At 45.0% G+C, this 20609-nt stretch overlaps 1 protein-coding gene across 3 annotated transcripts in view; it reads left to right on the forward strand.

Moving 5' to 3' along the window:
- The window catches only part of LOC115480220, a 49398-nt gene that overhangs the window by 20185 nt on the left and 8604 nt on the right, over nt 1-20609 (forward strand). For all 3 annotated transcript variants that reach the window (XM_030218731.1, XM_030218733.1, XM_030218732.1), the window contains exon 2: nt 13345-14293. In XM_030218731.1, the coding sequence (XP_030074591.1) occupies nt 13350-14293 (944 nt within the window). In that variant the 5' untranslated portion in view covers nt 13345-13349. The remainder of the gene's footprint in view (nt 1-13344; nt 14294-20609) is intronic.

The following is a 20609-nucleotide window of genomic DNA, read 5'->3' on the forward strand; positions in this document are numbered from 1 at the left end:
CCACCCCCAATGCGCATCACACACCCCAAGAAGCGCATCACCCCTACCACCCTTCCTCCTAGCAAGGGGGTGCACAGAGAAGTCGAGCAGCTTTTGGCTTCGCTGGTCCCCTGCCCCAGAACAGAAAGTAACATCAGAGGGGGCAGGAGAAGGCAGGGCCGACAGCTGTGCAAGTTCTCCATGCACCCCCTTGCTGCCTGCACCCGAGGCGGACTGCTCCCACTGCCCTACCCATGGTACGTTACTAGCAACCGCAAAGTTTGTGGAATTGGAGCAGAGAGAAGAGAGAGAGGCACAAGGGGTGGGAGGAGGAAGGTAGGAATAGAGATTAGACCCATGGAAGAGGGGAGACAGACTGCACATAAAGGGAAAGGGAGAAGGAAGACAGGCTACACTTATAGGCAGGGTCGCCAAGAGACAAAGCCAGGCCCAGGGCAAACCCCCCTCCCCGGGCCCGCCCCTTCTGGGCCCACCCCCTCACTAGGCAGGCCCCCCTCCAGGCCTGCCCCGCTTACTTGTCCTGCTGCACCTCCTGTTACTGTGCACAGCAAACTTCCCCAGGGCCTAGCGCTATCATTGCAATGCTCTTCTGTTCCTGTGCACGGCAGTGCCACAGAGCAGAGTCCTTCCTTCCTTCCTTCCTGCCGCATCCAAAGAGGCTGTTTGGATGTGGCAGGAAGGAAGTACTCTGCTCTGCAGTGCTGCCGCGCACAGGATCAGGAGAACAATGCTAGTGCCAGGCAGGCCCCCCTTAGATGCCAGGCTCTGAGGAATTTTGCCCGTTGCCCCCCCCCCCCCCCCATCTCGGCAGCCCTGCTTATAGGGAAGGGAAGAGGGGAGACAGCCTGCACATATAGGGAAGGAGAGATAGGTTGTACATATAAGGAAGGGAAGAGAAAAGGGGAGACAGGCTGCACATAAAAGGAAGGGAAGGGAAAAAGGGAGGCAGGCTGAACATAAAGGGAAGAAGGGAGACATGCTGCACATGAAGGGAAGAGAGAAGAAAAACAAGATAGATTTGAGAAGAAGGCAGAGAAATCGAAGAAAGCTGAAAAGATCAATACCAAACAGACATAGGGGAGGAGGTGAGAAAAGAAATTGCAAATGGAAATGAGGCCCTGGAAACAGTTAAGAGCACAACAGAGGAAAGCAGAACCAAAGATTGGGAACAAGATTATTGGAATAATAATAGTCACCAGACTACATAATAACATAGTAAACAATGGCAGATAAAGACCTGTACAGTCCATCCGGTCTGCCCAACAAGATAAACTCATTTTACATAGAAACATACAGTAGAAACATGACGGCAAATAAAGGCCATTTGGCCCATCCTCTTTAACCCCTAACTCTTCCTTTTCCTAAGCGATCCCACATGCTTATCCCATGCCTTTTTAAATTCTGACACAGTCCTCGACTCCACAACCTCCACCAGGAGGCCATTCCACGCCTCCACCACCCTTTCTGTGAAATAATACTTTCTTAGAGTACTCCTAAGCCTATTCCCTATTAACTTCATTGTATGCCCCCTTGTTCCAGAGCTCTCCTTCAGTTGAAAAAGGATCACTTCTTGTACATAAATGCCCTTGAGATATTTAAACGTCTCTATCATGTCTCCTCTCTCCTTCCTCTCTTCTAGTGTATACATGTTGAGGTTCTTAAGCCTGTCCCTATATTTTTTGTGTTCAAGATCGCTTACTAATTTTGTAGCCGCCCTTTGGACTGACTCCATCCTGTTTATATCTTTTCGTAGGTGCGGTCTCCAGAACTGCACACGGTACTCTAAATGGGGCCTCACCAAAGACTTATACAATGGCACTATCCTTTTTCCTGCTGGTCATCCCTCTTTTTATGCACCCAAGCATCCTTCTGGCTTTGGATGTCGCTTTTTCTACCTGTTTGGAAGACAAAATCACCCCCAAGTCACTCTTTCTTCTTACACTGAAGCACTTCACCCCCCTATACTGTACCGTTCCCTCGGATTCTTGTGACCTAAATGCATGAACCTGCATTTTTTGGGATTAAATCTTAGTTGCCAAATATTGGTCCATTCCTGCAGCTTCAATAGGTCCTTCCTCATGTCATTCACACCTTCCAGGGTGTCTACCCTGTTGCAGAGTTTGGTATCATCCGCAAAGAGACAAACCTTACCAGACAGCCCTTCCGCAATATCGCTCACAAAGACGTTAAAAAGAGAAGGCCCAAGGACTGATCCCTGTGGTACTCCACTGACAACATCCTTTTCTTCAGAGCAAGTTCCATTCACCACTACCTTCTGTCTACTTCCATTCAACCAATTTTTAACCCAATCAGTTACTCTAGGTCCCATACCGAGGGCACTAAATTTATTTATCAGTCGCCTATGCGGAACCATGTCAAAGGCTTTATTGAAATCCTAGTACACCACATCCAGCGCTCCTCCCACGTCCAACTGTTTGGTCACCCAGTCGAAGAAGTCAGTCAGATTCGTCTGACAGGACCTGCCACTAGTGAAGCCATGCTGCCTTGGGTCCTGCATTCTATTCAGTTCGAGAAATCTCACAATCCTCCGCTTTAGTAGCATTTCCATTAGCTTACTCACCACTGAGGTCAGACTGCCAGGTCTGTAATTCCCAACTTCCTCCTTACTTCCACTCTTGTGCAAAGGAACCACATTCACCCTTCTCCAGTCCTCCGGGACCACTCCAGTATCTAAGGAAGATTTGAAGAGGAACCTTGAGCACCCTCGGGTGTATCCCATCTGGCCCCATCGCTCTGTCTACTTTTAGTTTGGCTAGCTCTTTCACGAACACAGTCCTCCGTAAGTGGGTCTTAGTCTACCATACATCCATCCCCTTTAGCCTTTGTTTTCTGCAGCCCTACCCCCGGCCTTTCATCTGTGAACACAGAGCAGAAATAATTGTTAAGTAGTTCAGCTTTATCCTTATTCTCTTCCACATATTTCTCTCCCTCAGCTTTGAGCCTCACAATGCTATTATGTTATTAAGGTATTCTTTCCTGTCTTCATCTTTCTGAGTCGTCTTGTAACGTGCGAAGGCTAACCTCCTTTCCCTTATCTTTTCAGCTACTACATTCGAGTACCAGAGCGGCCTTCTTTTCCTTTTATGTAATTTTCTAACATAAAGGTTAGTTGCCTTTAATATAGCTCCTTTCAGTCTTGTCCATTGCTGTTCTACATCCTTCAGCTGTTCCCATCCTACTAACTGTTCCTTAAGAAATTCCCCCATCTCAGCAAAGTTAGTTCCTTTGAAATCCAGGACCTTCAATCTTGAATGAGTCCTCTTTCCTGTTTTAATATTGAACCACACCATTCGATGATCGCAAGATGCCAAATGGTCTCCCACCTTAACGTCAGAAATGTTCTCTCCATTCACAAGCACCAGGTCCAGAATAGCTCCATCCCACATCAGTTCCTTTATCCACTGCTGAAACAATTCTTCCTATAGGGAATCCAAGATCTCTTTGCTTCTAGAGGACCCCGCAGCAAGGATACCCCAATCAACATCTGGCATATTGAAGTCACCTAACAGTAGTACTTCCCCTTTCCTAGCTATCTTGTGGATGTCTTCAATTAGGTCCCTGTCTATTTCCTCTGACTGTGAGGGTGACCAGTATATTACTCTGATGTAGATACATTATCCTTTCTCTCTTTCCAGTTTAACCCATAGTGCTTCTTCTGTACCCCACGTGTCCTGCAGTTCCGTCACTTTTATACTTGTTATGTGATACTTTATATGCATACCCGAGTTTGATTTGTCCTTGCCATTCTCAGGGCACAGACCGTGGAAGTCTGCCCAGCACTCTTCTTGTACTAAAGGTTCTGAAGCTAACGTCGAAACCCCTTAAAATTTACACTCAAGCCCATCCATATCTATTCAGTCACGATCAGGCGTAGACCGCAGAAGTCTGCCCAGCACTGGTTTTGCTTCCCAATTACCGGCGTTGCCATGCAATCTCAACAGATCCATTCCATAGATCCATTCCTTTTAAACAGGATTCCTTTGTGTTTATCCCACGCATGTTTGAATTCCATTACCATTTTCATCTCCACCACCTCCCGCGAGAGGGCATTCCATGTATCCACCACCCTCTCTGTGAAAATATACTTTCTGACATTACTCCTGAGTCTGCCCCCCTTCAACCTCAATTCATGTCCTCTAGTTCTACCGCCTTCCCTTCTCCGGAAAAGGTTTGTTTGCAGATTAATACCTTTCAAATATTTGAACATCTGTATCATGTCACCCCTGTTTCTCCTTTCCTCCAAGGTATACATGTTCAGGTCGGCAAGCCTCTCATACGGTTTGCAACGCAAATCCCATACCATTTTTGTAGCTTTTCTTTGCACCGCTTCCAGTCTTTTTACATCTTTAGCAAGATACGGCCTCCAAAACTGAACACAATACTCCAGGTGGGGCCTCACCAATGACTTGTAGAGGGGCATCAACACCTCCTTTCTTCTGCTGGTTATTATACCCCTCTCTGTGCAACCTAGCATCCTTCTGGCCACAGCCATCGCCTTGTCACATTGTTTCTTCACCTTTAGATCCTTGGAGACCAACACCCCAAGGTCTTTTTCTTGAGTTGAGCTTACTAATCTGTCCCCTTCTATCCGGTATCTCTCTTTCAGGTTTCTGCACCCCAAGTGCATCACTCTACACTTATTGGCATTACATTTTAACTGCCAGACCCTTGACCATTCTTCTAACATTTGGAGATCCCTTCTCATTGTTTCTACTCCCTCCAGGGTATCCATTTTATTGGATATTTTCGTGTCATGCGCAAAAAGGCAAATCTTTCCATCAAACTCTTCAGCAATATCTCCTACAAATATATTAAACAGAATAGGCCCCATCACCGACCCCTGAGGAACTCCACTGCTCACCTTCCTTCCTCTGAGCCATTTACCACCACCCTCTGCCACCTGTTGGTCAACCAGTTTCCTATCCAGTTCACCACTTTTGGTCCTAAGTTCAACCCTTTCAGCTTATTCACGAGTTTTCCGTGGGGGACTGTATCAAAGGCTTTGCTGAAGTCCAAGCAGATTACATCTAGCACATGTCCTTCATCCAGTTGTTTGGTCACCCAGTCAAAGAAGTCAATAAGATTCATTTAGCAGGATTTTTCTTTGGTAAAAGCCATGTTGCCTCGGGTCCTGTAACCCGTTGGCTTCTAGAAAGAAGGTAGGAAAAATGATTTTATTTTCAGTTTAGTAATTAAATTATGTTGGGGTTGAGAATTTATATCTGTCAGCTTTATTTTGCACTGTACAGGAGGACATGCATTTCTTTCTGTTTCTCTGGTACTGCATGACATGCAGAGTCCTGCACCTCTGCTTTCAGTTTTTGTCTGCATGTGTTTTGTGGTTCCCTATTTTGTATCAGATGGGAGTCATGTTATGCATGTGCAACTGAGGTGAAGGATTCTCCTAGTATGTGGTGTCTCTGTAGGAATATGTAACAGTCCATCTTGTTCCAGTTTCCCAATAGCGGATATATTGGTGCTCTAATGTATTTCAGTAGCATAATTAAATAACTACTTCTGAAGGTTACAGGTACAGATGGGGATGGAGGGGATTACTTGCAGGGTTGGGTGGAGATGGAATAGATCTTAGCAGGGACAGACAGGTAGGGGTTAGATTCCAGTGGTGTGCCTTGACAATTCAGGCACCTTGTAAGTGTACAGTGAGATGAAAAAGGTTGAAAATCACTGCTATATAGCCAAAAGGATGGAATCAGTGTATTTCCGCTCATAGCTAAAAGTTTTCCTTATTTTATCAATTTCAATCATCAAAATCACATACAACAGTTGAGCTAAAGAAAAAAAATGAAAATACTCTTAAGAAAAATACAAAGAAAATAATTCAACACAAATTCACCCACAATATTACAAGAACAAAGGGGAGCCAAACAGGGGAAAAAACCCCAAGAAAATAAAATAAGAAGCAAAAATCAGAGCGATATACCATGCCAGCCTTAACAGTATAACCTGAGATATCAGACCTGTAACTCCTCTTTAGCAGTAATAAAATCCAACAATTGCTTGGGGTCAGAGAAAAATATGACTTACTCTCATAAACAATTACATCTGTGCAAGGAAATCAAAGCATATAATTAGTCCTCAGAGCTACAGTCCTAGGCCTTAAGGCTAAGAACTCTTGACGCATCTTCTGGGTAATTCTAGTTAAATAAAAATTTGTACTTTTGATCCCATAAACAATTTCCCCATAAAATGAAAAGATAAAGCTCAGATACTGCAGCAAAGTATGAGTATTTCTGACGTATTTGAGAAAAGATAGCAACAGGGACTAGAGTGCAGAAGCTGCAGAAACCAGCAATCACTCTGGGACACTAGCCAGGTGCTCATCGACTCTTTATTAAAATTGTCATTTAAGGATGTGGGAGATATGACATTAATTTCTCAAACTGTAGATGCACAATCTCTAGTGCTTAACCAGCATGCCACTAAATTGGGCTCCTGGAAGATGAGATTTGCAGAAATACAGGCTTTTAAAGGACATATGATAAAGGATAAACCTTTTATTCATAGGAGACTGGAGTTAGAGGCTGACTTTCAGTTTTGGTGCTGAAACTGGTCTGAAATTCGTATTTGCCTTGTTTCGGTTTCAACTGAAAATGCTGGTACATTTTCAACTGAAACCAAAATTCATGGCTGTGTACCCATAGCATGCGGTCAGTTCCCCATCCATCCAAATAGAAGCAACTCGGCTTGGCCCCTCACCCACATCCAAACAGGTGCGGGCTCTGTTCCCCCCTTTGGACCCACCTCCAGCTCCCCCCCTCCCATGGGCCTACCTTAGAGCCCCTTGTGGTCTAGTAGCTAGTCGGGGCAGGAGCGATCCCCAGTTGCTTCTGTTCATGCTGTCTCTGCCATCAAAATGGCTGCCACGGACCCCAAGAGCAGGCTTGGCTGAAACCAAGCAGCAAACTTTGGCCACAGATTCAGTTTTGGCTGAAACTAAGAAAACTGGTTTTGGTCACCCTCTAACTGGAGTATTTGGAGAACTAGTCTGGAGAAATAAATTGAATTTTCCTAAATATCCCTAATATCGCCTATGGATATGGTCTGGAAGTATCTGGTTGATGTTGTGAAGATGCCAGCAGAAACTCTTCCTCCAATTGTGAGAGATTAGAATTTGAATTTGGGGAGAGATGTAAGAAAGAACAATCCACAAGCATCTACTACTCCCGAGGCGAACTTGACTGAGTTTTTAGAATCATCTTTAGAAGCTGTGACTCAAAAAACTACTCAGATCTGCCGACAGACACAGCTGGGCCTGGGGCAGGACTGGACTACTGCATGCATGCCCCACCCCGGACCGACACTGCCTGCCCCCACCCCTACACCTTTCTGTCTCTGAATCACTGCTATGCTGCTCCCTTGTTCTGTTCTCTCCAGTGCTCCTGTGTGCTGGGAGTTGGGACCCTGATGATTGCATTAATGTGATATTGTTTTAATGTAATCATCAGGAGCAAGAGAGGACAGCCCCAGAAGCAGGCAGGAAGAAGCTTGCTGGCACCTGGCCCAAGCCCAGCCCCCCCCCCTTGGAGGCTGAGCCAAGGGAATTATGCCCCCTGCCCCCCCCTCTCGGTGGCCCTGGAACTACTTTGGTGGTCACTTTTGTACTTAAGCCTGATCGCAATGCAGCATTATGCCTATATTTTCGCTCATGGCTAATTTAAATACCTTTCACACTTCCAAAATGGTATTGAGGTGGGTAATCTGCACAGAGTGGTAGTTTACACCCTAAACAAAAGCATAGAGAGGGGTAACCTGCATGGAGTGGCAGTTTACACCCTGACCACCTTACTGGGCAGACTAGATGGACCATGCTGGTCTTTATCTGCCATGTTTTTGTGTGCTACATGTATCAGATATATCAGTGGTTCCCAAACCTGGCCCTGGAGGTGTCCTAGCCAGTCCGGGTTTTAGGATATCCACAATGAATATTCATGAGAGAGATTTGCATACACTACCTCCACTGCATGCAAATCTCTCTCATGAATATTCATGGTGGATATCCTGAAAACCTGACTGGCTAGGACGCCTCCAGGACCAGTTTTGGGAACCACTGAGATATATGCATGGATGTGGTGGGAAACTTTCAAAGACGACATGTGTTTTATGCAGAGAAATACTTTTGAAAATTGATCTTCTAGAGACCAGGGAGTCAATTTTCAGCCAGCAGCAGTGAGCATTTTGTTAACTGCCGCCGGTGTTATTCTCACTTATTCAATGTCAGACCATGTCTAGGCTTCAGCATTGAGTATCTGGTTTATGCGGAGCTGACTAACACATAGCTGATTAAGTCAATATTCAGAATTTAAGCGACTATGGATTAACACATAAAGATAGGGCTATGATTTATGTAGTTACCCTGGCTGGTTAAGTGCTGTATATCGGCATTTAACCAGCCAACTGTAGTCTCCACCCCTGGAATGCCCCCAAAATAGCTGGTTTTCACTTAGGCACTAACCACTAATTTTCAGCAGTGATAACAAGTGCTGCTGAAAATGATTTACCTGGTCAGCAGCCGGTTAAATCATTTTGAATATCGACCAGATAGTTAATGGGCGGTAGGGTATAACCCAAAGGAAAGATGTTTAAAATGCAACAGATGCCCCTGAAGAGCACTAGGAAATCCCAGAGAGGAGAAGTGGATGAGAAAACAAACACACCAACAAACCTATAATCAAGATCCTTTTCTACGTAAACAACTAAGTGTGGAGATGGGGCCCATGATGACATTTGTCCAAGGGCTCAAGGTGGTTGAGAGCATTTGACAATGGCAGCAGTGAGGTCAGGTGGAATATTAAGGGATGTAACAGTTAGAGTGGATTATGGGTCTGGGTTCCTTTCTCTACAGTGCACTGCACCGACCACTAGGCTACTCCAGGGACCTGCTTGCTGCTCTATTAGGACTGTAAATCAAATGTGACACGACACTAGTCTATCGGCAACAAACAGACAGCTTGATAAAAAGAATAGACAAGTAGTTCACCCAAATACTCTTGGTTTGATAAATGGTTTACTCAAGTCTTGATCTTGATTTGATCAGAGGGGGAGAAAACGTCTTATAATATCATAGGGGCTTGCGTGTGGGTTTCTGAATCAACCCAACATATAGGTAACGCCCTCTTGTGGCTCATATAATAATTGACAAAACCCTCTCCTTCCAAATGTCGATCTTGAGTTGTTTCGTGTTTTTATTTTTTATTCTTTGTTTTTCTATTTTATTTTTCTTATACTGTAACTCTTCAATGTATATAGTTGCTCTTGAAGTAGCAGGTGAAAGGCTATAAGCATTAAACAGGAAAAGTGGAATCACTTATCTGCATCTCTATCAGCTCATCTGACCCCGACAGGCACCCGTTTCGCAAATGCTTTCTCAAGGGATCTGGGCTAGTGCACACCTGCTGAGAGAAACTAACAATGGAGTTCCGCATCATAGGGGCAGTAAAGCCCTGCGCTGTTCCAGTGACATTTTTAGAGCGCTGTTTGGAACAGCGCGGGGCTTTCGATCATCTGCCCATATGTGTGGAAATAAGGCCCATGATGACATTTGTCCAAGGCTCAAGGTAGTTGAGAAGATTTTCCAAAGGCAGCACTGAAGCCATGTGGAATATTAAGGGATGGAACTTTTATATAATAAGTTCTGTTGGCGGAAAACCATGGATCCATCTGTCCACCTTTCTTCTTCAAGTTTCAAGTTTATTTACAATTTACTATCCCTCCCCCCATTACAATCTAAAAACATAAAATAGATAGGAGTACAGTAGAAAGAGGACAGGACAAGGGTAACAGAGGTGGAACTACAAACCAGATTGGACAGCGGGTGGGAAAAAACACGAGCAGTGCTTCAAAATGTGATCAGTGCTCTTTCCGAACCAGTAGAGCAGGAATTATTTTTATCAAGTATGACTATACTATAAGTCATGGTCAGTTTTGTTACTTACACAGAAATCAGATTGAAAAGGGGTAAAGACCTGCCAGCATTTACTTACTTCTGAACCTACTGTAGATTAAATTCTCAAAACCTTAGTTGGGACTTAGGTGCCTCACTCTTCTGTCTTGGATCGATTAGTCTGAAAGCCAGACAACTTACACATTCCCAAGAGTTGATTCTGGGCAGCTAATTTAAGTAGACATGTGTATGTTCAAGTGCTCTGCTAAATGCCTATGGCAAAGGTTTAGTTTCATTGCAACAGAGTAAACTGCGGCAGCAAAAGACCAAATTGGCCTGGCCAGTCTGCCCAGTTCTCAGTTATCCACTCAACTCAGCACCAGTCCCCTAGACTTCTACCTAAATCCCAGCCCCTTTCACACCTCTACCTTCCATATTAGTCCCAACCCTAGGTTATTTTCCATCTTTCCTCTCTTCCATCCTCATATTCCTCTGTATTATTCCCACCCAGGATCCTCTTTATCTTCTCCCTCTTTCTTTCAGTTTCTCTCAATTTCTAAAGGAAATGTGGAAGGCTACTCTTTCCCCATTGTCACAAAATGCCCAGCCACCCGCTTGGGGTTACCCCGCGGCCACTTAAAGGGTCTATCTCCAGCATAGCTGCATCTGCTGCTTGTGCTCTACACTAGCACCCTCCTTCTACTGACTGGGTCACAACCACCTCTGAGTGAGTCTCCCACTCTCAAATTATCCCCAGTGATTTCTAGGTTACTGGAGCCATACTCCCAGTGGTCCCACAGTCAGGGTCGTGCCGACGCGGTAAGCGAGGTAAGCATGGCAGGAGGGCGCCATCTTCTGGGGGGTGCCCCACCGCACCATGCTTACCTCGCCCTCTTCTCCCCAGATCCTTTTTTTTTGTTGTTTAAATTTACCTCTCTGGCGCGCGGCAGCGTAGGCAGCGTTAGTGAGAAGGAGGTGGCGCTCCCCCGGCCGCCCCGACGTGTCTTCCCTTTGCTCGGTTCCGCCTTCTTCTGACATCATTTCTGACATCAGAAGAAGGTGGGACACAGCGAAGGGAAGACACGTCGGGGCGGGGGAGCGCCGCCTCCTTCTCACTAACGCTGCCTACACTGTCACGCGCCGGAGAGGTAAATTTAAACAAACAAAAAAAAAGGATCTGGGGAGAAGAGCGCGGGTAGTGTAGCGCTCGTTTTGGGGGGGGAGCACCAGAGAGGCCAACTGCAGGGGGGCGCCGGAGACCCTAGGCATGGCCCTGCCCACAGTTCCCAGAAAGCACTCACAGACCCAACACACAAACCACCAGGATTCTTTATCAGTTCAGACAGGCAGAGTCAACAAACTAAACAGGTTTATTGTCACACATGAATAATGAACAACAAAAAAAGTGCAATCAGCAAACAGTGACAAGTAACTGAAAAATGGATCAATTAGAAAACTGACTAACAAATTGCATATTGTCTATACAGTACCTGGGAAGATCAGGACATATATCTGTTCACAGAGCCTTAACAAAGAGATCTGTCTCTCTTTTCTCTCGGGCTAAGACTGAACTCAAAACCAGTAAAGTCCAAATAAGATGAGCTCCTGGTTAATCAGAGCCCAGTCGTCAAAATAGTAAACATAGTAAATGACGGCAGAAAAAGACCTGCATGGTCTATCCAGTCTGCCCTACAAGATAAACTCATATGTGCTACTTTTTGTGTATACCTTACCTTGATTTGTACCTGTCCTTTTCAGGGCACAGACCTTGTAAGTCTGCCCAGCACTATCCCCGCCTCCCGCCACCGGCTCTGCCACCCAATCTCGGCTAAGCTCCTTAGGATCCATTCCTTCTGAACAGGATTCCTGTATATCCCACGCGTGTTTGAATTCTGTTACCGTTTTCATTTCCACCACCTCCCGCAGGAGGGCATTCCAAGCATCCACTACTCTCTCCGTGAAAAAATACTTCCTGACATTTTTCTTGAGTCTGCCCCCCTTCAATCTCATTTCATGTCCTCTCGTTCTACCGCCTTCGCACCTCCGGAAAAGGTTCGTTTGCGGATTAATACTTTTCAAATATTTGAACGTCTGTATCATATCACCCCTGTTTCTCATTTCTTCCAGAGTATACATGTTCAGGTCATCAAGTCTCTGCTCATACGTCTTGTAACGCAAATCCCTTACCATCCTTGTAGCTTTTCTTTGCACCGCTTCAATTCTTTTTACATCCTTCGCAAGGTATGGCCTCCAAAACTGAACACAATACTCTAGGTGGGGCCTCACCAACGACTTATACAGGGGCATCAATACCTCCTTTCTTCTGCTGGTCACACCTCTCTCTATACAGCCTAACAACCTTCTAGCTATGGCCACCGCCTTGTCACACTGTTTTGTCGCCTTCAGATCCTCTCCCCGTCCGTACCTATCTTGCTTCCTGTTGTGTCAGACTAAAGAAAAAACACTCAGTTCTCTGTAACAGCTTTACAACAAAGAAACATCACCTACTGGCCAAATAGGAGAAATACACATCAATGCAGGAAAATATCCAATACATTTTACAGGCTTAAAACACACTGTTTCTTCACACCCATGGTTCATGTTTTCTTTGTGAATGGGTAACATAAAAGGGGATGAAATATAAGTTGTAGAGGCCAGGAATGGCAAAATACATTTTTGGCTAGAAAGGCCAAACAAACCAATCTCCAGCCCCAACCCCAAGCTATCTAGTTGCTGGTGTTGTGTTCCCACCCCATTCTGCTACCTATGGCAAAGGCAGGGGGTGTACTTATTACAGTAAGTTTTTGTGGAGCTTATTTCTTAAGTATGTGTATTATGTTTTATATTTGCTGATTGTGAGAGGAGTCTAATGACTCTATTGTATGTATTTTTCTTGTGTGATAATGATTGACATGGGGTTTTGTAATTGACAGTGATCTAGGCCCCTGGACAGTAAAGGCCCTCCGGATGCCCCCCAGCCAATCTCATTACATATTTCAAAACCATGTCAGTACCTGTCATTGTCCTGATCCCCTCCATACTCTCCTGTGGACAGCCCAGACCGAAGAAAACAGTCACTGAGCCAACCACCTCCCTCTGATGCATTCTTGGGGGGTGGGACTGGCCAAAAGGTATGCAGAATGCCTGCATGGCTGGCTCTGTGATCATTTTCTTCTATCTGGGCTGCCCATGGGAGAATACAGAGGGGATCGGTTCACTGGCATGTACTCCCACAGTTTGCTGTAGGGGGCCCAGTGCCTCTCTCTCACGTGATCGGTCTGAGCCCCCTACAGCTCCTGGGCCTGTACGGTCAGTTTCCCCCTATTATAACCTGAATTAAAGGCATGGCAATGCCTTTGAAAAGTGGGCTTATACATGTTGTGTTTTTTGCACCCAATTAATATACATGTTTATTGTTTCAGATAAGATGAAACTGTTCCTGTCACTGGTGTTGATGCTTCACAATGGAGCTTTCAGCAGTGGAAAATGCTTCAATCAGCCAATACATTGTAGTGATACCATAAATTTAACCAAAATTGCTCAAAACTGTCAGGTACTGAACTGGTCAGAATTTGACCTATGCATCAATGTGACCCATCTTATCCTAAGCCACAATAACATCACTGAGATTGCCAATTCTTCCAAAATTCAGCTCCCAGATCTGGTTAATCTGGATCTCTCATTCAACTGCTTGCAACATCTGCCAGAGGGCTTTCTCTCCGATTCTGTCAAACTACAGACACTCAGCCTAAAGCACAATGATCTCCGAAAACTGCCGCATGAATTTTTAAAAGACTCTGGCAAACTTGCCCTTTTGAGTCTAGAAGGAAACCCTTTGCCTTCTGTCCCATCAAGCCTCTTCAAAGCCAGTCTGAAGACTCTGACTGTGGACTGCCGTTGTGATATAACAGGACATATATTGAAGATAACTCAGCAATGTGCTGCGAATAACATCAGCTCTAGCAATTGCACGAATCCTTTCTTCAAATGTGTATCATCATCATCGGAATGGTCAGACCTGAGGGAGTTCCATAAGCAGCAGTGCCAAAGCCCCAGTCTGCTTGCTCTCTATATTTGCCTGCCCATTGTGGCTGTGGGGATCCTTGGTGGAATAGCTTTCTATTGTATCATGAAGAGAAGGAGGGTTGGCACGGATTTTCCAAGCAAAGAAGCTTCCTCTGACCTGTCTCCCAGTCATGGTCAACCACGATACATGACGAGGAACATGGGAGGTCTCTCCCAACCAGGCCCCCGGCAGGTCCAAAACCCAAGCAAGGAATATGAGAATGTTTTTGTTGGTCCTTTGCAGACTGAACCAATTGGACAATATGAGTGTCTGGACAGAAAGAAACAACACCAAGGCCCCAAAAGGTATGAGGTGTGTTGGATGAGAAGGAATAGGGAAGGAATGTAATTCATAGGCAACAGAATGGGGTGGGTCACTGGGACCATGGTTGGACCAATACTTTACCCAACAGAGCATCAGCAAATGGAGAGCTTAGAGGTGCAGCCAAGATTGGATTGCAGGGCATATATCTAGGGTTCAGACATTTAGATGGGTCCTATCAGATGAGCACACTAGGGATAGGGAAAATACCTCTGGTACCTAAATGTAACTTGCCTTGGAAAAAGGTGTGAGCTCAATGCATAAATCAATCATCAATTAATCAATCAGTGCTTCAAATGGGTACACTCAGGTGGGCGTGGGAGCTGGCCAGAGCTGCTGCTATCACTTCCCTACCATTTGCTCATTGTCCTCCAGCTGGCAAGAGTCAGTGAGTAGAGTAGAGTTTTCTATTCCTGGCTTTCCTCTGCAGTCGGAACACAGTGGAGCTCCACAGTTTTTCAAACCTGCTGGCCCCATGGAGTTCTGACTGCAGAAGACAGCCAGCAGAGGGGAAAGCAGCAGCAGGTACAAAGTGCTGCTCACTGACTCTTGCCTACCAGAGGGGATCAGGCAGGGGTGTGGAGGATGAAGGGGTTGCTAGAGGATAGGAGCAAGGAGGGCTATTAAACATTTATTTATCTCAGTGTTCTTAATACCCTTCACATGTTCAATGAAGACCCTAGAGTAGCTTACAGATAATTTATTTTGAAATCTGTTTATTCAACGTTTACTTAACATGTACATAATTGAGCATTTAAAGAATTTCACATAGTATTGTTTTTTTTATTTTATTTTTTTTATTTTAATTCTTTATTCAGTTTATACATATTATACAAGAAACATCTTGATTGGGAAAGCATCATAAAAATGAGGTTAATCATATTACAGGAAAAAAGAAAAAAAAAAGAAAATACATTTTTCCTTTAAGTAAGTAATGATACTCAAGTCCATAATTTAGGATCCAAGATTTAGGAATTCCGGGAGTAAATCATGTAAATTACAAGAAGAAAAATATAACAAAGGAATCTCATACTCTTACTAAGTTGAGTTAATTATAATTATAATTTAACGCTCATCCCTTGTCATCGATGCTATCAGGGCTGTCAGATGTGAAGGTTCTGTAAAGACATATTTCTTCTCAGCAAGTCTTATTATGCACTTGCAGGGGTATCTTAAAAAAAAGGTGCCCCCCAAGCGCAGCACTTCAGACTTAAGGAGCAAAAATTGTTTCCTTCGTCTACGTGTCTCTTTGGAGACATCAGGAAATAATAATACTTTAAAACCCAAAAAGGGTTTATCTTTGTTTCGGAAAAATAGACGAAAGATCCAACTTTTATCGGGTAATAATGCAGTGGTTGCGACCAAGGTCGCCGCCACTGCTAATTCAATGTCAGAAGTCTCAAGCAAACGGGATACATCTAATGAATTTTCCAAAATTTGGTTCGGTTCCTTTCCTGGTATATAATATGCTAAGGTAAAAGGAGGCAAATTATGTTCTGGTATATTCAAAATTTCCCGCATATATCGTTTTAACATATCAAGAGGAGCAACAGTCATAATCCTGGGAAAATTGACAAATCTTAGATTATGATTTTTAGTATAATTGTCAAACATTTCAGTTTTTCTCCTAAGATTTGTCAAATCGTTTGTCATCAACGTTTGTACTGATTCCAATTTCATAACTCTTTGTTCCATTTTTTCTCCTTTATCTTCAGTAAATTTAATCTTTTCCTCTATCTCTTGTATAGCAGTTTCTAGTGAATTTACTTTAGGTATAGTCTCATTAATTTGCTTCAAAAAAGTCTGTCCCAGATTAGAGACCAAATCCCATAAAGCGTCAAGTGTAACCTCTTTTGGCTTGACTACTAACTCGACTGGAATTGCAAACCTTTCAGAAGACTTCACAGGTGACTTATCCTGACCCTCGGTTCCTGCCTCCTCAGTTCGTAGCGGCCTCACAGGCTCAAGGCCCTCCATTCCTCTCTCTGTTAAAAACAAACCTTCAGCTCGGCGTTCTTCCGGGTCGATAATACCCTCGCGGGGAGACCCCGTCGAGTCATCGAGAAAGGAGCTCGCTCCAACCGGCTGAGGAGGTGGGGTGCGCATAGCGGGGCTCAGCGTGGTCTCAAAGCCAGGGGAAGTCGATTCTCCCAAAACGCCGACGCTCCCTACTGGCAGCATTCCGCTATCCAAATTAACCCTCTGCGGTCTCAAAAATCTCTCAATATATCCAGGTAAAGAAGGAGTCAGCGACGAGGCTCTGGCAGCTAGCTTCCCTCTGCGCTTCGGCATTGTTAGTCGGAAGTGAAGATCGCAGCAACTTAGTAAGATGCGGCCATCTTGAATCCGTAACTAGTCCGAATTTCACATAGTATTGTTGTTAAATTTAGACATAGCTTGCTACTTAAACATGCCAAACCTCTCTATCAAAACTAAATGTTCTTGCTAGATAAACTGTTGCTCTCTAATACAAATCAAAGTTTAACTCTATATCAACTGGTAACTTTGTTGAATGCGATTATCAAAATAACGACAAATCTCCATATCCCTCCTCCCTACCCTTTCCAAACCTAGTCTATCTATATCCAGTCCCCCCCCCTTTCTCCCCTCCCCCCTTTCCTTTTTTTGTGTCCTTGGAAGTGGTCTATTAACCATGGATGAGTAGTCTAGTCTGTCTTTCTGACACTCATAAATTGAGGAGACGTGCTCTTCCCCCTGTTGGTATCGTCTGCCAAAATGGTGTCCATATACGGAAGAAGTCTTTTTCTTGAAATCTCGAGTCCTGTTTGTTGTCTGCCACTCTTTTTTCAAACCTCATGTATTGAATCATAGCGTTTTGCCAGTGCTGTGTAGTTAGCACGTCATTTGTAATCCATTTGGAAAGAATGAGTTTCTTTGCTACCATTACGGTTCTCCTAATAAATCCGGTGAATCCAGGCAGTAAAGGCCTCACCAAAATGAATTGATCAAATAACAGGAGTGGTCCCCCCTTCCAGGTCGCACCCCACATAGTTGAAGTGTTGTGTATCAGCGCCTTCCAAAATTTCTGGATAACTGGGCACCCCCAAAACATGTGACCGAGCTGCGCTCCCTCTGCTTTACATTTAGGGCAAGCGCCGTCTGGTGATACTCCCATATGAAATGCTCTACGTGGGGGAATAAAGGCTCTCATTGCAAATTTGTACTCCATTTCATTGTAGGTGGACATTTTAGACGATTTGTAAATAGAAATCATGTATTCTCTTAGGGCATGAGAAGTCACCTGTACCCCCAATTCCTTGCTCCATTTGTTCGTCAAATCTTGAAAGTCAGGATCTTCACTAGTGTCTCTCGAATGTCTATGATGCATAGTTAATGAGACTTTCCTGCTTATAATCGAATGAGAAAAACGCCCAAGTTCCAACCTAAATCGGGAGATGGACGTTTATCTCACAAAAACGAATAACGCGGTATAATCGAAAGCCGAACTTGGACGTTTTCAACTGCACTCCATTGCGGAAGCGTACAAAGTTGACGGGGGCGTGTCGGAGGCGTGGTGAAGGTGGGACTGGGGCATGGTTATCACCCGAACAGAGATGGGCGCCTTTCGCCGATAATGGAAAAAAAAGTATGCGTTTGTAGCTAGAATTTAGGGCACTTTTCCTGGACCCTGTTTTTTCACGAATAAGGCCCCAAAAAGTGCCCTAAATGACCAGATTACCCCCAGAGGGAATCGGGGATGACCTCCCCTGACTCCCCCAGTGGTCACTAACCCCCTCCCACCACAAAAAATGATGTTTCACAACTTTTTATTTTCACCCTCAAATGTCATACCCACCTCCCTGGCAGCAGTATGCAGGTCCCTGGAGCAGTTGTTAGGGGGTGCAGTGGACTTCAGGCAGGTGGACCCAGGCCCATCCCCCCCTACCTGTTACAATTGTGCTGCTTAATGCTTAGTCGTCCAACCCCCCCAAACCCACTGTACCCACATGTAGGTGCCCCCCTTCACCCCTTAAGGCTATAGTAATGGTGTAGACTTGTGGGCAGTGGGTTTTGAGGGGGATTTGGGGGGCTCAACACACAAGGGAAGGGTGCTATGCACCTGGGAGCTCTTTTTTTTTTTTTTTGTCAAAGTGCCCCCTAGGGTGCCCGGTTGGTGTCCTGGCATGTGAGGGGGACCAGTGCACTACGAATCCTGGCCCCTCCCACGAACAAATGCCTTGGATTTATTCGTTTTTGAGCTGGGCGCTTTCATTTTCCATTATCGCTAAAAAACAAAAAAAATTTTTATCATATGAGTTTGGTCCATAAAGCCCCAGCATCAGGAACTCTCTATGCTGCAGCCACAAGCGTACCAAAACATATCGTCCCTGGGGGTCAGCCTGCACCAGTTCTGTCTTGGTTGTCAGCCCTTTTCGAATCAGTAAAGCCACCCCACTTTTACGATCTCCTGATGAGGCTGCATGCACTTCTCCCACCCATTGTCTTTTTAGCTTTAGATGTTCTTCTATAGTGAGCCTAGTCTCCTGTAAGCAGCCTGTGTCTATTTTGTGTCTCTTTAGGGCTGCTAAGATTTTAGCTCTCTTGACTGGAGTAGCAATGCCGCCTACATTCCAGGTGGCAAATCTAGTAGAATGTGTTAGGAGTCAGTCCATGATGTAGACTGCGCTACTTGTCTAAGGGGTCGCCTCGAGTGCCCAGCCTCACCCAGGACAACAGGTTGAACAAGTTTGGCTATTCTCTCACTCTTCATTATCCTTGACAGACATAAGACTACTTGAATTTTTGATGTTAGTAAGTGGCTCCACTTCCAATCAAATTCCTTACTATGCCTTACTCTCCCTGCCCCTATACCCAACCCCTGCCCCCACCCCTTCCCTCCTTTCCCCCCCCCCCCCCATCCTACTACTTCCCTGCCTAATTGTGGGAAAAATAGCGGGAGATCAATGATGGTAACCCCCCCTACCCCAGGCACCCCACTTATCTCAGCGATGCTGTCCAGGTCTGCGCGATTTCCATTTGTCTGTCTGAGCCTTCCTTGCAAGTGGTAGCTATTTGAAATTTGTGTTTAGTGGCGTTTGTTGCACCCTCACCGTTGTAATGTGTCATCTATCCACTTTTTCGCCTCCTGAGATGACTGAAAGGAGTGCCATTTTTCCCAGTGATGAATTTTCAATGTGGCTGGATATATCAGCATGAACCTTTGTTTCGACTCTGCTAGTGCTCTGCACACAGGTCCAAAAGCTCTCCTTCGCTCTTGCAGAGCTGGCGAAAAATCTTGAAATATTTTCACAGGGGAGCCTTCAAATATTAGATTGTCTCTCTTTGCTCGGGCACCTCGCAAAATCTCCACTTTGTGGATGAAATTGTGGATCTTAAGCATTACCACTCTGGAGCCTTGTAAGTTGTTCGCCTTGCGGCCTACGCAATGCACGCGCTCCAGGCATAAAGGCTCTATGCTGTCTGAGAGGGCGAATTGATCCGTCAGCCATTTTTCTAGCATATTAGATAGCTGACGATCTGGTACTGCCTCTGGTATGCCTAGAATACGCAAGTTCCCTCTGCGCGAGTGATTTTCAAGTTCATCTAATTGTATTGCCTGTTTGTGGGTAAGTTTTACCAGTTCTTGGAGTTGCCCTGTGGTTCCGGCTCCCTTGTCCTCCAAGTCGGACACTCGCTGTTCCAGTTCACCGGTTCTTCGCGTCGTGTCTGCCAACCGCGATTCTACTGCGACCATCTGCTGGGAAAGTTGTTTCAGTTGCGGTTCCAGCGCCGTTCGCACCGCCTCCGTCAGTTGTTGTAATTACGAGTCGGAGAATATTAAAGATTGCGCTGTAGTGGCGGGAATGAGACTTGTTGCCATTTTGCTCTTGGGCGCGCGAGGCTTTTCCGCTTCTTTTTTTACTCTTTTTGCAGGCATAACGGGTTCTAGTCGGGTGACAAAATGATCCATACACCCGTTCTCACTTCCGATGAGGATGATGGTCTTGCTTTTATTTCAATCCATCGAGATTGGGCGCCCAGGGGAGGGTCGGGGCCTAAGAGGTGAGCGTTCCACGTCTGCTCACCTCAGCACATCACGTGATCTCCTTAGCTTACAGATAAAAGCATTAACAATTGAGCCTGCAAATAAGTGGGAAAATGTGGGTTACAAATGCAACAAATAAAAATAAATAAGTAAAATAAATACTACTACTACTACTACTACTATTTAGCATTTCTATAGCGCTACAAGGCATATGCAGCACTGCACAAACATAGAAGAAAGACAGTCCCTGCTCAAAGAGCTTACAATCTAATAGACAAAAAAATACAAATACG

The sequence above is a fragment of the Microcaecilia unicolor genome, chromosome 11 (genome assembly GCF_901765095.1).
Source record: "Microcaecilia unicolor chromosome 11, aMicUni1.1, whole genome shotgun sequence".
Lineage (NCBI taxonomy): Eukaryota > Metazoa > Chordata > Amphibia > Gymnophiona > Siphonopidae > Microcaecilia > Microcaecilia unicolor.